This window comes from Ovis aries, chromosome 15, assembly GCF_016772045.2.
Source record: "Ovis aries strain OAR_USU_Benz2616 breed Rambouillet chromosome 15, ARS-UI_Ramb_v3.0, whole genome shotgun sequence".
In the NCBI taxonomy this organism is placed as follows: domain Eukaryota; kingdom Metazoa; phylum Chordata; class Mammalia; order Artiodactyla; family Bovidae; genus Ovis; species Ovis aries.
Window position 1 is genome coordinate 50,975,798 of NC_056068.1, and position 16,137 is coordinate 50,991,934.

Consider the following 16,137-nt stretch of genomic DNA (forward strand, 5'->3'; position numbering starts at 1 on the left):
CCATGAATGGCTCCTGGAGTGAAGCCAGGGTAGGTCCCAATCAGAGAGGACCACTAGTTAAGAGGAAGAGGGAACAGTCTTTCTGACCAAGTCTTGGGTCCCAGGAAGAAGCAAGGCTGGGAACGTGAGAGATGTGGCTGCAAGCTGAAACCTCTACTCTCCCACCCTGAAGGAAGCAAGCTGGGAGCCAAAGTGTCCAAGACCAGGGCACATCATAAGGCAACACTCAGTTCCCAGACCCACCTGGTTCCCAGGGGAGAAGAGCCAGCCAGGTTGGGAGGAGAAGAGTCTTTTCCACCCCAGCCCCCCAGGAGTGCTGCTCCTCACCAGTACAAGTGGCTGATAAGAGCCTTCACTGTGGCCCGGTTGACTGGGGGCAGACGTGCCAGAAGCTCTCGGTACCTGGACACCTTCTCCTCCTCATCCTCAATCTCTGGGTGGGGAGAGATGGATCAGGTCAGGAATCCCCCCCAGTAACCACTTTCCCTGTCCCACCCCTCTGGCTACTCTGCTTCATCCTAGGTGATACCACTCTCTACCCACCTCTAAGTCAAATAAGGCCAGCCATGTAACAAAAATAAAGAATTCTCCAACTCCAAGGGACCCCAGCTCTGCACAGAGTGACAATGGGAATGAGAGGCGAGGAGGAAGGGGCACTAGAGTCCACCGCTGGGGCACGCTTAGCCCCAAGCGCATGATGGGGAGGGCAGGGAAAACTGAGATCAGAGTGTACAAGTCAGCAGCACTGGCCTGGGTCTCAGACTGGGCATGGGCTGCAGGGCCCACCTGAGGCCTCCAGCCAGGCCAGGCGCTGGACTCGAGTGAAGAGCCCATCGGGCAGATCTCGCAAGAAGCGCTTGAGTGCGGAAGAGACGTCGTCCACGTGCTGCTCGCCCTCCTTGAGGCGTACAGAGCGAGCGTCCAACCGTAGGCTCTCCAGCAGCCTTAGTGTCTTTGACGTCTGCCCACACTTGCGGTAGATGCCCTCCGAGGTCAGGCCTGGAGAAGGGTGGGGCTCAGTTGGGGGCGTGGCCGAGACGGGGCGTGGCCAAACACGAGGGGCTACGGGCATTGGTCAAGGGGCGGGCCTCGAGGCTTTCAGGGAGATCCCAGGAAGGCGAGGCTCTGGGCAGGAGGTGAGTCTCTCTAGGAGGGGCGGGGCGGGGCGGGGCCTGTGCAAGAAAGCAGAGCTCACCGCACTGTGTGATGTAGTCCACACAGCGGTACACAATCACCGGGATATCCGAATCTCCCAGCTGCTGCTCCGACAACGTGTCCCCAGAGCTGGCCGCTGCTTTCTGGATGGCCCCTAGCCAGCCCATGAAGTCCAGCCGCCGCTCCCCTTGGATGTACAGTGTCCTGGGCCGGGAAGTCAGTCACTTGGGGGACCCCCCACCTGTCCCACCCCTCCCAGGCCTGTCAGACTGCCCAGGCTTCTCAGAGCCCCTTCAGGAAGCCAAGGCTCACCTCCGTCGCTCCACCAGCACCAGCACCTGGTTCTCGCTGTCCCCCTGGACGGCTGTGGAGAAGCCAGTTGAGGTGAGGTCCAGGCCTCATTCATGGTCCCTAATCTGCTCCCTCCCGAAGCTCTCTGGGTCCACAAACCCCTGGGACCCACCCACCAATCCATGGGGTGGCTGAGATGCATCCCAAGGACAGGAGAGGACATGAGCAGGCAGGCTGCTCCTTCTGGCCAGGTTAGGGTAGAGTTCAGACTTAAGGAGAGGGGCTGGGGCCTGGGAACCGAGGATAGGGTGCCCTGGAGATTGGGGCCCAGGTCCAGGTGTACGCACAAAGCTCCTGTAATTTCCGAAGCTGCAGCGGCTCCTCACAGGGCCCCTCCGGGAAGACAGCGTAGAGCTCGGAGCCGGTGAGGGCAAACCAGCCCTCCTGCGCCTGCTGTAGGCTCAGGCCAGCTTTGTAGGGAAGGCGTCCAAGCCTCTCAAAGTCCCGAGCCAGCAGATCCTCAGCCAGGGGAGGCACGAATGCCTGGTGGGGAGGCCAGGGACAGTGGAGACGGCCAGGGAGACTGTATCAGCCAACAGCACTGCCCACCTGGGATACCCCAACTGTTTGGCTTGTGGGCATATACCGATTTTCCACGCAGTGCAGTGAACTAACGTGGGTTTCATGCCCCATTTCATACCATTCAGATATGCCCGCCTCTGGTATGCCTTCCCAGACACCATCAGGGATGTCCCTTCTCTGGGGCACCAAGGCATTCTTGCCCTCTGTTGTAGTACCAATTACAGTTTCTGCTGTTTGACCCATCTGTCTCTTCTACCAGCCTGCGAGCCACTGAGGAGCTGGGACCATGACTGGTTCATCCAGGTCCCCAGGGCTCTGAGGACTGACCCTCAGGAGGCCCCCAGATGACTGACCAATGAACCGGAGAATGAGAGTCACAGGCCCTCAAAACACAGGGACCCTAGAGGGTACCTGATTCTAGTCCCCAGGGCAGAGCTCTCCTCTACAGCCTCCCTGCCTCCTTCCTCCAGGACAAGGTGCTCGCTCCCCTAGGGGCAGCACTGTTCATCTCAGGATGACTGACTCATTATTAAACATATACTGAGCATCTAGGGAGCTCTGGCCCCCGGCCCTGCTTCCAGAGTTGAGCTAGGTCTCCTGACTGCCCCCTCCCCCCCGTCCCCAAGGGGCTGCAAATTACATCTGGCCCTGGGTCCTGTGTCTTCTGCCTTCCATCCAGGCCTGATCCATAAAGTGGGAAAGCCGGGGGTTCTACCCAGCACCCCGACAGACTCCCCCCACACCAGCCTGCTTAACCCAGGCCCACCTTGGCAATGCACTTGACCCACTCACGAGCCAGCTCTGCGCTCTCCAGCCCAAACAGGTATAGCCGCTCTCCTTCTGTGTACACCTCAAAGGTGTGCTCAAAACTGTTGATACACAGGCCAGAATTCAGGCCCACTCTGCCAAGCACTGGCCCACCTCCACCCACTGCCCCTGTGACTACCCTTCCCTGGTCCCGTAAGAGGTTAGGGCCTCAGGAGACCTGGTTTAGCCCTTGCATAGCACCAGCTTGCTGTGTGACCCCAGGGAGATCCCACCCATCTCTGGGCCTGTTTTCCAATCTCCCCAATGGAGGGTTGGACCTTACATCAGTAACAGTCTGTGATTCTGCCCAGGGGTGCTCACCCATGGGTGTCAGGAGTGGGCACTGCCAGACACACAATCTCGCTGGCCCGAATCTCCCCGTTGGGGGTCACTGCCCGCTCATTCTCATAGTAGCTCAGGACCCCATCGCTAAGCACACACCAGCGTCGGCTGAACTCTGGGGAGAAGACAGGCAGGGGAACAATGAGGGAGCTCTCCACCCTCACCTGAACATAACCACTGCATTCTCCCTGGGCCCCACTCCCATCTGACTCATGTCCTCTTCACTCTAATTCACAAGCTTCCCCCAAACCCATCTTCCTCCCTGTAGCCTCAGCAAGCCAGCCCCACCCACCTCTCCAGCCACCTCTCTGACCACTATGGATACACATCCCATACTCTCTGCTTTTGCTCACCCTATTCCCTTTACCCACACCCTCCCACCCTTCAAGGCCAACCCAAATGCCCAGGAAGACTTCCATAACGTAACCCCCGTGCCCCACCCTCCTCTGCCAGCAGGACCTACTGCTTTGTCCTCTGCTTCCTCCTATAATGGATCTAAGGAGACTAACAAGATCCCATAAAGAAACAGAAATGGGAGTCTGGACCAGGAAAGCAGGAAAAAATACAGACTGTCAAGGTCACACAGGCTCGTATAATGCATAGTACTGAGCATCACATAGGCTCAGAGATTCCTGGCATCCACGGCAAAAAAAAAAAAGGATGAGTCAGGTGGTTACATAAATGATATTGCCAAGCAGAGGGAAGCAGACTAGGGGCAGTGGCCCAGAGGCAGTGAGGTGGTGAGCTGCACAGAGTTCCCAAGAAATCTGTTTGGGAGTTGGAGAGCTTCCTCTGGGGGTGCTAAGAGATGCAGTGAGCAACGGCCTCAACAGTGCTCACACAGCAGAGTCTCTCATCCTGTCTAGGAGGACATGACATTCGCCCTCTGAGGGCGGTGTGCCCCAGAGGCTGCCTCCCAGACTGAGCTTCCTCCAGGACCCCCGCCCTGCCTCAGTCATTCCTCATCCTGTGGCCCTGCAGCACACAGGCCCACAGAGAACCATAAACAGACTCAGAAATATACAAATTAAGGTCAGGTAAGTAGTATGAAAGTAGGGTAAGAAGGGCTTGCTATTTTGGATTAAGTGGCTGGGAATAAAGTCTTCACGGAGTGACACTGAAAGAGATCTGTTTTTAAGTGAGGGACTAACCATGCAGATATTTAGGGAAATGCACTTTGGGCAGAGGGAACCACAGGTACAAACGGTCTGGTGAGTGTGTGTTTAAGAAGCAGCAAGGAGGCCAGTAAAGCTGGAGAGGAGTCAGCAAGGTAATGGGGTGGGACAGCCAATGTGCGCGTCCTTGCAGGAATTGGGAGGACTGTACTCAGATTGTACTCAGAGATGGGAGCAAAGGGAAGGCTAAGGAGAGAGATGACAGAGCTTTAAGCTTAGTCTTTAAACTTCCCAGCATCCAAGTACTCCAAATACCAGCTACCCCAGCACAGGGCCCACACCTAGTAGGCGCTCAATAAAGGGCTTCTTTGAGCTCAAGGAAACTCTGGAAGTGACTCAGTCGGCAGTGCCATGATCCACTCTCACCGGATCAGCCCATTTATTAAGCACTCATTGTATACCCAAGACCACCCCCAGGACACCCTGTAGGGTGACTAGACCAGAGTGCACTTGCGCCCTCGGGGGTCCCCCAGCCTGGCCAGCTCTGGCTTCTCTGGCCCTGCCACCATGCCAGAATGCCATGGCCAGGGCAGGGTCCTGGCACCCACCTTCCCGGGCCCGGCGGTCCTGCAGCAGCTTCCCTGCAGAAGCAGTCTTGTAGACGAAGCTGCTGTGGCTCACAGTTGGCAGGATAACCGAGTAGTGCTTTTCCAGGGGCCTCACTGAATCCAGCCGAGGTGCCTCTTTGGGGAAGGGAGGGAAAGAGTGGCTGGTCACTATCCAAGGGAGTCCCCCCTCACCCCCACCTGGACTGGGTACTTAAGCTGGCACTCAACTCACCCACCCCTGCTCCCTAACACTGTTCCCTGACTACCACCCTTGGGCTCCTACTAACGCATTCTGGATCTTGCCTAAACCTTTCTCCACCTTTCCCACTTTGTGTAAATTCTGTCCCACTCACAGGGCCTGGGTCCAGTACCTCTCCTTCCAGGGAGCTTCCCTGACTCTCCAGCCCAGCTCTTCCTGTTGGAAGCACAGGGCCAGCACACTAGAATGAGGGGGGCCTGGAGCAAACTCTCTAACAATCCCCAGAGGGAGCTTGTCTCAGACAATGCAATGCCTAAGGAAGCAGCCTGGCTCCAGCCCTGCTCCCAGCGGTCCCAAAGCCCAAGCCAGCTGGGTGGTCTCCTGTGCCTTCCCGGACACCTGGGCTCCCTCCAGCCCAGTGCGCCCCACCCACCCATGGCCCTGAGCCCAGAGTCCTGGCCGCCGGGCTCCACCCTTGGTCCTGCAATGTAGCCCCAGAGGCTAGTACTGGGCCATGACCAGCGACACTCACCCCCACCACCCGCTTCTCCGCTACCCCGAGAGTGGGAGCCAAGTGGGACCCAACCCAACTGCAACAGAGCTCCACCCAGAGAGCAGCAGACAAGGCTGCCCGGGTGAGTCCCTCCGCACACAGGAAATGCAGTACACCCCCCCACATACACAGCAACACAGACACGCTCTGCACACACACACAAACCCTGAGGCCCTTGACACCCCCAGATGCAAGGAAGCAGAGCCACAGCAGCTCAGAGACACACAGACCCGGACTCATGGATGCTGCCGGGAGGTCCCACACTGTGGGCCAGGGAGAGACCCACAAACACATAAAGAGATGCAGAGACAGAGACACAAAGGGACACGTGTACGAAGGGGAAGCCAGAGACACAAATGCCCAGAAGTCATGTAAATGTCACACACACACTGTCGTACCAGGGCCCCTGGAAGAGCTGCAATGACAGCTCAAGTGGTATATGAACCAGACCTCACAGGGCGATACCCCTCCACTGGCACCCAACAACCAGCATCCATCCCCTCCCAAGGGCCTGAGCCTGGCAGCAGGGAGGTGCCATCCCTTGAGGTGAACAGTCCCACTCACCTGTGGTCCGGTTGTTCCGAAGGAATTCCATCTGCAGTGTCTGTCCCGCCTGCTCGGCAAGAGCCAGGGGCGTGGGGGCCTTGGGGTCCCCCGAGAAGCAGTTGACCCCAGCCCCACAGCCCAGGAGCGCCTGGGTCTCAGCCAGGTCTGAGGTGGTGACTGCAGCACACAGGGCCTGGCAGGAGGGAGGGGGGAGGGTCAGGCCGAGCCCGAGTGAGGGGCCAGAGGGACAGTGTCATGCAGGGGCGAGGGAGGAAGAGGAAGGAGCCACCCAGGTAAAGGGCCCACCCTCAGAGTGAAAGAGAAGCAAGGGAGGAAGACTGACAAGAGGAGAAAAGAAAGGGCAAAGGGCGCGAGCGGGGAGGGGCATCCCCTTAGGGGTCCCAGCCACCCAGGCCTCACCCTGCCGACAGCCCCCTGGGACCGTCAGCCACCAGGCCTGTTCTCTAGAGGATCTCAAGCTCCCTCTGCCTTGAGGAAGGGCAGGAGGGGGGGGTGCTTTGTAGCTCATTCCTCCCACATTTGAATTCCTCACCGCCTGCCCATCCCTCCCAACCAATGGGAGTTGCCGCCCCTCCTGGCTGGCGGCTAGACTGGGCTGGGCTGGGGGCTGGACGCCTGGGTTCTTGGGAGGTGGAGGCCTGGCTCCCACTGGGCTTCTAACCGGACTGAGCCTGACTGGGTGGGGCTACTTGGGGGAAGGGCTGAAGGTTGACCAGAGGTCACAAGTGGCAGCCCCCTGCTTCAGAGGCGGTTACCTCCCACTCAGGCCAAGCCAGACCAGGGACAGGGCTTGGCTCCGGGTCTGCCGGAGCTTGGGGACCCATGAGGGGCCTCATCTTGACTGGGGTGTGGATGGGGGGGTGGGTCGGAGCAGCCAGCTGTTTTTCATGAGCCTGACAGGAAATAGCATCCCCATCAAGTTCACTCCTTTTGGCAGGATTCAGAAGGAGCAGGATAGGGTGCGGAGACAGAGGAATCGGGGAGGGAGGGAGGCAGACAGATGCTCGGGACATGGCCTTGGCCCAAGGGTCAGGCCTGGCTCCTCCTTTGTCCCAACTGTCCCTGTGGCTTAGGCAGTGTCTTCTGCCGTCTGGGCATCAGTTTCCCTACAGGACCACTCCTTACTCTGAGCTAGTGGGAAAGCTGGGCTGAGACAGTGTGAGGAATGATGGGGGCATGAGTAATGGGGGTAGTTTCAGGGGGCCTCACGGGCCCAGTGCCCTGACCTTGTCCAGCTCCTCCTGGTTGCCAAAGAGTGGGTGATAGCGACGGTACTTGCCCTCGCGGTATTTGGCTTCGAGGTGGCACCGCCGGGCACTGGGGCTGCTGTTGGGCTGCAGAGCCTCGCTGGGGGGCACGTTGGCTGCCCAGAAGTGGTTCCCGGCAGCATTGCCCAGCTGTAAGAAGAGCTGTGGGTGCAGGAAAGAGGTCAGAAGGGCAGCCTACAGCTGGGGCCCGTGCCTAGCAAAGCCTTGGTTTTGAGGTTGGTAAGTAAGGGGCTGGAAGAGCCAGACCATCCGCCCACTCTCCCATCAAGGAAGCTGAGGGGATACCCTGGCCTGCTGGTGGCCCTGGGTGCTCCCTCACTAATGCTGGGCCTGAGCCCAGACCCCCAGCTCAAGTTATGGGACCAGAGGCAGACAGTCTAACAGGTGGAGGCCCAGGTTGGGTGCCTGGTTGGGTGCCTTGCTATCTCCCCACCTAGCCCCACATCTGGAACTCTGCATTCCTAAGACTATCACAGCTGGTGAGGGCCTAGCCTGTCAGCCAGCTGGGTGGACAGGGATTATGGAAACACCTCCTGTCCCTGACATTCCTCTCTGAGCTCAGAGGAAGAGGGGTGAGGGCAGACTTTTGCAGGGCTCTGGCACTCAGGGTATGCATTCTTTCACTGTGCTCATCACTTGTGCCACAGCTATTTCCTGGGCCCCCCAGTTTGCCTGCTTGCCAGGTGCTGCGTAGGGTGCTAGAGTCAGAGCAGAGAACAAAGCAGAAACAGTCCCAGCCGCCACTGACTCACACTGTGACTCCGGGAAAGTCATTTTCTCTCCCTGTGTCTCAGTATCCTCTGTAAACTGGGGTTCTAACCCTAAGTCACAGGGGATATGACACCCAAACTGCTCTGGAGTCTGCAGCTTGGCTGGGGCTAAGGAAGGTGGTATGTGGTCGGGCCCTGGTCCAGCCTCCTATTGCAGGTTTTCCCCTGTGACTATCACACATATCAGTACCTGGCAACCCCAAGAACACAGGCATAAATGTACACGCGTGAGTATCCCCCAAAAGGACAGGCTCAGACCCACTGGCCCATGTGAGTAGAGATAAAATGAAGTAAATATTTTAGGCTTTGCAGGATAGTCTCTGTGACATATTCTTTTTCTTCTTCTTCTTTTTTAGCAACCTTTAAAATTGTAAAAACATTCTTAGCTCACTAGCCAGTTTGCTAACTTTGCCAAAAATCAACTTGCTCCAAACTCCACCTACTAGCTGATCCCGAAGGTCTCTCTAGCTCCAAGGCACTGGGGCTGATGAGGTGGGGGAAAATGGGTGGGAGACCCAGGCAACAGCCAAGGGGGACAGACCCCAAACACAGCTGGCTCCCCACCTCGATGAGTGTTTCCGTCCACACCTTCCTGTCCATCTTCAGGCTCCGCACCTTGGAGACACCAGCGCCCAGGCCACGGTGCTCCCCTGCAGACAGAAGGCCAGACACACGGTCATCGGGGGGCCCTCTGCTTTACAGGAGCAGCCCCCTTCCCCCATCACACCCCAGGGCCCATGGGGGCAGTCAGGGAGAGGCCTTGGGCAGGACCCCAGGGCTAGGCCTGCAGTTCGCACACAGTTCCATCCCCCTGTGGATGAAAACACTAGCTCCCGCCTCTGCCTGCAAAGCCCTGCCTGACCTAGCCTACTTCCGGCTCCTCTGATGTGACTGGGGTGCTGGATTCCAACAGGCCTGGGCTCAAATCCAGACTCACTTACTTGCCAGGGGGCCCTGAAGAAGCCCTTTTCCTTCTCTGTGCCTCAGAGTTCCCATGGTACGTGAGAAGTTGAATCCCTGCCATGCAGGTTAATCATGGTGGGAAAGGCTTGACACATAGGTGCCACTTCATCAGTGATGCTCTCTGACACTGCCTTCGCTCCAGCCCCTCCAGCCAGACAGACCACCTGCCTTCTGGACACCCCAGCCCTGTCTTGCCCTGGCCTGGCACCCTGCTTGCTTCATACCTGCACAGCGCTTACAGATGACAACACAGAGGTTGATGGAGGCCCAGTCAGGCTGGGAAGCCCCACAGTCAGCACAGAACCTGTTGGGGGCCATGGCCCAGATGCGCTCGGCCACCTCCGAGGTGGACAGGGCCTCGGCGATGGCTCCCTGCATGGCCTCCAGCCACTGCTCCTTCTCCAGCTCTGATTCGGCTGAGAAGCTGGGGACACAGGAGTGGGGTGGGGGACTGGTTGGGAAAGGGCCCAGCGCGATTGGTGGCACCCTGAGGGGGCACAACACAAAGTGGGGGTAACCATGTATTGAGAGCTGACAGACAGAAGAGGGAGGCGCCCAGGGCCCCTGGGGAGGATGGGCATGGACAGCAACAGGGACCCCACAACCTCGGCCCCACGCAGGGAGTAGAAAGTGATACTAGGAAGAAATGGGGCCTAAGACCTGACAGATGAGAGGGGTGGTGAGGTGAAGAGGCGGAAGGGTGTTCAAGACAGAGGGAACAGCGCGTGCAAAGGGACATGAGGGTACACAGGGCATTCCAGTGGGCATGCTGGCAGAAAAGAAGCTGACAGACAGAGAGGGCAAACTTGTGCCATGCAGAGGAGGTCAAAGTGCACCCAGAGGACAACAGAGAAGCAGCAGCAGGTTTCAGGGGGTACAGAGATCTTTTCCCTTTGGCTCCTTCCCTATTGCCACCAAGTCTCACGTGTGCACTCAGGATTCAGCTCACCCGAAACCCACTGCCATGACCAAGGCAGGCACTGCTGCTGGAGATGGAATAGATGCCAACACGCCAACACGAGAGGTGTGAAGACCACCCTCATCCATTAAGTCCTAGTGTACTGAATCTGCAAAATGCCAAGGCTTTAGCCAAGTGCTAAGCCCATCTCTGTGTACTTACATCTGCCCGTGAGCCCACGTGTGTCAGGCTGGTGGAGGCCCTTGGTGCTGAATACCAAATCAACCAAATTAAAGTTCATGACAACAAGGAACTAGGGAAATGGGCAAGACTCTGTAAAACTGACAGGGAAGGACAACTCCAGAGAAAGTGTCCACTAGTCACGTGGCGGTTAAGGAGGATGGCAAAGAATCTCTGGCCACAGATGTCAACCAAAGATGACTACGAATGCAAGAAATGAACAAATGCAAACTTGGCTTTCAAAAAAGAAAAAGAACCCTCCGGTGGTCACAGATAGACAGCCAAAGGGTGAGGAAGCAGGAGCCAGGCCAGAAGGCCCACAGGCCTAGGGCCTGCAGGAGAGGGGCCACACGGCGGTGAAACGTGACGGAAGGAAGAGGGGTGGTGACAGGTCTGCTCGGTGGTGGGCAGGAGAGGCACGGTCCCCGTGGGTGGAGACGGGGCCAGGGAGGAGCAGTGAGCTGAGGAGGGACTAAGCGGGCAATGTCCACAGAACTATTAGACACGAAGGTCTAGAGTTCAGGAGAAAGAGCCACCGGAGGCAGAGAAGATCTGACTAAGGACAAAAAAGATGACGTGGCGGGATGATGACGCTGTGCCAGATAATGGCTTTACAGAGACAGCCGTGATCCTGCTCACAGAGAAGGAAACTGAGGCACAGAATGGTCACATGATTTGTCCAGGTCACACAGTGACCCAGTGACAGGCCCAGGATATTATACTGATTGTGTCCCCTGAAGCCTCAAACCCCAGTGTGACTGCATCTGGAAACAGGGCCACTAAGGGAGGTAATTAAGGTTAAGCGACGTTGTAAGAGCAGGGCTCTGACCTGACAAGACTGGCTACTTTATAAAGAGAGGAAGGGACACCAGACATCCCTCTCTCCACGTGCACAGAGGAAAGGCCTTTGAGGACCCAAGGAGGAGGAGGAAGCCACCTACAAGCCAGGAAGAGAGGCCTCGCCAAAAACTAACCCTGACAGCATCTTGACCTTGGACTTCCAGCCTCCAGAACTGTGAGAAAATAAACCTGTTGTTTAAGATCTGGGGTCTGTGGTATTGTCACGGCAGCTGAGCTGATGAATACAAAGCGTTTGAATCCAGGCATGGCACAGAGCCTCAGAGGAGGTGACTGAAGGTCTGTGAGTGGGCAATTTTCTCCAGGGAGAGGATGGAGAACAGAGACAGATCACTGATGGGCAGCTGAGGTCAGAGAAAACCAAGCTGGCAGAGTCCTGGAGGCTCACGGAGCAGCACACAGGATGGGCGCGAGACAGGGAGTGAGGCGCAGCCTTGGATCTCAAGCCACCGTCAGTGCCAGACAAGCACCTGTGAGCGGAGCACGGCAGGCTGCAGGGGACAGCAGGTGAGTGGGCGGTGCGGCAGTGTGGCGGGCAAGGGGAGATGGTGATGGACAGAGGGGGGGTGTGAGACTTCTTGGAAGGGATCAGAGCAGGTCAGCAAGGCCCAGCAAGGTGGGCAGGGCTGGGGAGAGAGGGGAGAAAATGAACCTAGAAGCAGGGGCAGCTTCCTCCACATGCAAGAAAATACGATCAGGGAGTGAGGATGCAGGTGAACAAGGGGCGGGAGGCTCACCTGAAGATGCGGTAGGGGGTGGTGAGGTCGAAGCTGCGCCGGTCGGCCGCTTCCTTCACGTTGCCCACGCTCATGTCAATGAAGGTGATGCCGATGCCCAGGCGGTACTCCTGGTAGTGGGTGGGAAGGGGTGAGGGCAAGGCTGGGGGATGAGGCGCCAAGACCCAGGGACGGGGGAGAGAGGAAGGGGAAGTGGGACTTTAATGACTAGAAAGTGCCCAGGAAGGAGGTATGGGAGGGCTCAGGAATCTGGGCATGGGTAAACGGACCTCGATCAGAGGCCATGTTGCAATAAACAGGGGGTGCAGGAGCCAGGGTGGTGATGGGAGGGTAATGCTCAGGGACCAGGAGGGAGAAGGGGTCAGAGCAAGTGGCAGGATGAGGCAGCAGGCAAAGGGCGGAGTCAAGAGAAGAGGGAAAGGGCAAGGGGAGGGCTGAGGACCAAGCAGGTGGGCCTGAGGGACCAGGGCGGAGAGCTGGGGCCGAAGGACCAGGTGGGTGAAAGGCGGGACTAAGGGACTTGGTGGGCAGGGGACAAGGCAGAGGTTCAGCAGCCTGGCAGACCAGTCACACCTCCAGATTCTTGTAAAGCTGAACTTTGTCCCCGACCACGGCCACGTAGAGTTTATTCTTGAAGCCACGTAGCTCCAGGCTGCCAGCATGGTCATGGGGCTCTGAGCCTTGAACACCCAATGGGTAAGCACTAGACACGCGGGCCCGGGCACGCTGCTCAGCCACCGCCTGCTGCAGGGCCTGCATCCACTCCTTCCGCTCCGCTGCGGGCAAAGGGAAAGGGGAGGCCCAAGCTCAGACAGGCAGGGGTTCCCTAAGGGTGCCCACTCCAAGCTCCTCAGGCAACACCACTGCCAGAAAGCCCACCCGGACTAGCCCTCCTGTCTCTGTCATCTCCAAGTTCTCTGATGTGGACCAGCTCAGGCTCCGATCCCAGCTGTGCCACTTAGGGTGGGCAAGGCTCTTGGCTTCTCCGAGCCTGTATCCCCCGAAATGGGGATGTGTGGTGCTGAGGACTCAGTGGTGTCTCAAGCACAAAGCTGGTGAGAGAGGGCCCTCCCCTCCCCTACTTCACAGAGGGTGGACTCCTCTCTGGGTCTGATACGGGGGGAGCAGACCTTCCTTGGTTCTCCTCCCCCACTTCTCAGGCCGAACTGCCAGTCTTCTCTCCACCCCACTCCCTACCATCACTCTCTGCCCGGAAGGCAAAGGTCCGGTTGTTCGTGATCACTTCGAACTTTTGGTCCCCAATGGCAGCCACTCGGGAGATGCAGGCCACGGGGATAAAGCGCTTTGAGTAGGCATCCTAGGGGAGAGAAGCCAGACTGTGGGGGTGAGGACCACAGAGGCCCAGCCCCTCTGTGACCCCCTCAACCTCTGCTGAAATGAAGGTGGCAGCCCCGTCTCCCACAGGGGTCAGTGACAGTCCTATACCAACCCGGGCCAAGGCCATGGCTGGTCAATGGGCCGGGAGGACACAGTCCAGAGAGTCAGAGTAGAGCTCTGGTCAGGACTCATCTAGGCAGGGACTCTGCCTGGGCCCAGTGTCAGGGTTCAGGCTGGAGCAGGGTCATGTCAGGGACTAACAGGCCTCACCTTGTTACTATCGAAGTATCGCAGGTGACTGGCATCCAGTCTCACCCATCGCTTCTGATAGATGTAAGATCTGGAGAGGTAGACGCAGAACAACAGAGCAAAGGACTGGGAATTAGGGATCAGTTCCAAGATCACCCTAGCCCCCTGTGGCAGTCACATACAAAGCTAGGAACAGCCAGACTGAAGGCAGGAAGGATCCCAAATGATCATGGAGAAGAAAATGGACTTTACCTATAGCAAGAGCGAATGAAATCAGACTCAAAGTAGGACTTCCCAGCGTTTTTCTTGTTTTGTTTTTGGCCACACCATGCAGCCTGGGGGAGTCTTAAGTTTCCTGACCACAGATTGAACCTGTCCCCACTGCTTTAGGGGCACAGAGTTTTGCCCACTGGACCACCCGGAAAAAGACTTCCCAGTTTTAAGGATAATAACACATAAATCTGGTGGGGATGATGGGCAGTTACAGTTTACCTAGAGGGAGACCTGCTCAAATAACCTTGTCCCTTCTGGTTTTCTGATCCGTGATACCAAATATACTAGACTGAGCCCATCCCATGCAGGGCACCAGCACAACCCAACAGGCCTCACTCACCCCTGCGGGGGGTTCTTGTCCAGCCAGCCAGCCTTGATGACCAGTGGGGTGGGGGTGGGGCCCACAGGCAGGCCGTCCATGGGGTGCGGGGGAAGCTCAGGGGTCAGGAGGCTGCTGGGCAAAGACGAGCTCAGGCTGCTGGTGTGCCAGTCACCACTGTGGGGAGAAGAGGGGGGATGAGGGGCCAGAGTGGGGACTCCCACAGGGCTGGGGCGGAGGAGATGGAGAGAATAGGCTGGGCGTGGTGAAGGAGGGTGGCCAGTTGGGAGAACCACCCGAGAGGAGTGGACACTTACTTGGGGACATGCTCATAGGCATAGTCATCCTCATCTTCATCCCCTTGGTCGTCTCCAGACAGGTCCTCCCCCTCGCTCAGCAGACTGGCCACACGCACGGCCCGTGGGACTTGACTCGCTGGGGGCTCCTCCTGCCCCCCAGACCCACTCAGTGTCACGCTCTCCTTCAAGCCCGAGATCACACCTCTAAGGGCTGCCACACCCACCTCTGTCCAGGCCCAGGGCCCACACAACTCAGCACTTCTGTTTCCTCACCCACCTCTCCTCCCCAACCCCCGGCAGACTACCCAGGGACCCAGGGAGATGGGGTCACACAGACAGAGAAAACCAGTGCAGGCAGGGGCCCAGGTCGGAGACAAAGACAGAAGGATAAAGAGATAAAGACACGGATGGAAAGTTAGGACACTCAAGAGAGACAGGGACACAGAAAGTGAGACAGACACAGGGACAGACACCCCAAAAGAGAGGGAGAGAGGGGGTCATACATCCAAGATGCAGCTTAAGACTAGATCTGGAGCCACAAAAGAGAGCCCCCAGACCCTTGCACAGCTGGACAGAGAAAAGGAAGGGAACTTTCCAGGGAGTCAGCTGCTCACTCTCTGTCGGGTGGTCCCCAGGGTCTGAAAGGCAGCAGGTGGCCCACCCTCCATGCTGACAAGCAGACAGCCCAAACCCAAACCACCGCCTGCCCTACCTTCTTGGTCATCACGGCAGCTGGGGCCCTCGGCCCCTCCTCTGGGACCTCATCGTAGTCAGAGTCATCTGCGGAGGCAGATGGGTGGGAGAGACTCAGAGGCAAGGAAACCAGGCCTCCCCTAGCCCATGAGTGACCCCTGCCCCGACTGTGGCCTGGTTTTCAAAACAAGGCACGAGGGACAGGAAGTGCTATTTATACTCTAGAGGCTTCACAGGACAGAATTAGGGGGTAGCAGAAGGAGAGGCCAGGCCGCCACAAGGAGATCTAACTAGGCAGCAAGCTCAGGGGTCAGGGCAGGGACTCTCCTAAAAAGGCTAAAAAAACCCACAAAAATCAAACCAAGAATCGAGACTCAAGAAAAGCGGACAAGCCAAGGAAAAGCAAACTGCCCATGACCATGGAAAATAGTCCTAAACTTTAAACTGTGAGTAACTCAAGAAGTCTGCCATCTGTCCCCACCTAACAGTCAGTCTGCTGGAGAGCTGGGTGCTGTCTCCATTCAGAGGCTGAAGGGAAGGATGCTTACCTGTCCAGGGCCACACAGCGGGTCAGTGGCAGGGCCCAGGACAAAGGGGAGTGTGATCCTTGCATCCTTATAGACTCTTCAGCCCTGAACCCAGGCTACCCACCCCAAGTCCCATGCTGCATTACAGCACTCACCAAACTCCGGGGGCAGGCGGGGGGGCTTCGGAGGGACCTCTGGGGCACTGCAAGGTGCAGACAGGGGCTGAGGAGGCCCCCTGGGGAAAGTGGCCGGAGGCTCCGCAGGCTCCGGTTGGGGAGGGGGCGGTGATGGTGGTGATAGTAACTTCTCTTCTTTGGAGGGAAGGCTGGGAACAGACCAAAAGTTGGGCATCAACCTCAGTGTGGCTGAGTCATTGAGTCAGCAACACTGCAACAGGGCCAGGACTCAAACTCATTGAGCCCCAAGCTCCCCTGAGCTGCAGCACAACTCATTCATTCCACACACTCAGAGATAAGCCCACCTTGC

At 57.7% G+C, this 16,137-nt stretch overlaps 1 protein-coding gene across 11 annotated transcripts in view; it reads right to left on the bottom strand.

The window, feature by feature from the left end:
• ARAP1 (ArfGAP with RhoGAP domain, ankyrin repeat and PH domain 1) overlaps nucleotides 1-16,137 on the bottom strand; it is a 61,891-nt gene that overhangs the window by 10,565 nt on the left and 35,189 nt on the right. For 6 of the 11 annotated variants that reach the window (XM_042233196.2, XM_027979497.3, XM_027979494.3 and 3 more), the window contains 20 exons: nucleotides 15,807-15,976; nucleotides 15,144-15,211; nucleotides 14,450-14,613; nucleotides 14,154-14,309; nucleotides 13,562-13,631; nucleotides 13,151-13,271; nucleotides 12,527-12,729; nucleotides 11,954-12,063; nucleotides 9,445-9,644; nucleotides 8,822-8,907; nucleotides 7,446-7,628; nucleotides 6,217-6,391; nucleotides 4,901-5,035; nucleotides 3,157-3,292; nucleotides 2,795-2,897; nucleotides 1,794-1,989; nucleotides 1,468-1,519; nucleotides 1,196-1,359; nucleotides 787-999; nucleotides 328-433 (listed from right to left, as the gene is read on the bottom strand). In XM_042233196.2, the coding sequence (XP_042089130.1) occupies nucleotides 328-433; nucleotides 787-999; nucleotides 1,196-1,359; nucleotides 1,468-1,519; nucleotides 1,794-1,989; nucleotides 2,795-2,897; nucleotides 3,157-3,292; nucleotides 4,901-5,035; nucleotides 6,217-6,391; nucleotides 7,446-7,628; nucleotides 8,822-8,907; nucleotides 9,445-9,644; nucleotides 11,954-12,063; nucleotides 12,527-12,729; nucleotides 13,151-13,271; nucleotides 13,562-13,631; nucleotides 14,154-14,309; nucleotides 14,450-14,613; nucleotides 15,144-15,211; nucleotides 15,807-15,976 (2,811 nt within the window). The remainder of the gene's footprint in view (nucleotides 1-327; nucleotides 434-786; nucleotides 1,000-1,195; nucleotides 1,360-1,467; nucleotides 1,520-1,793; nucleotides 1,990-2,794; nucleotides 2,898-3,156; nucleotides 3,293-4,900; nucleotides 5,036-6,216; nucleotides 6,392-7,445; nucleotides 7,629-8,821; nucleotides 8,908-9,444; nucleotides 9,645-11,953; nucleotides 12,064-12,526; nucleotides 12,730-13,150; nucleotides 13,272-13,561; nucleotides 13,632-14,153; nucleotides 14,310-14,449; nucleotides 14,614-15,143; nucleotides 15,212-15,806; nucleotides 15,977-16,137) is intronic. The other 5 variants (XM_027979499.3, XM_027979498.3, XM_060399993.1 and 2 more) reach the window with 3 other exon arrangements.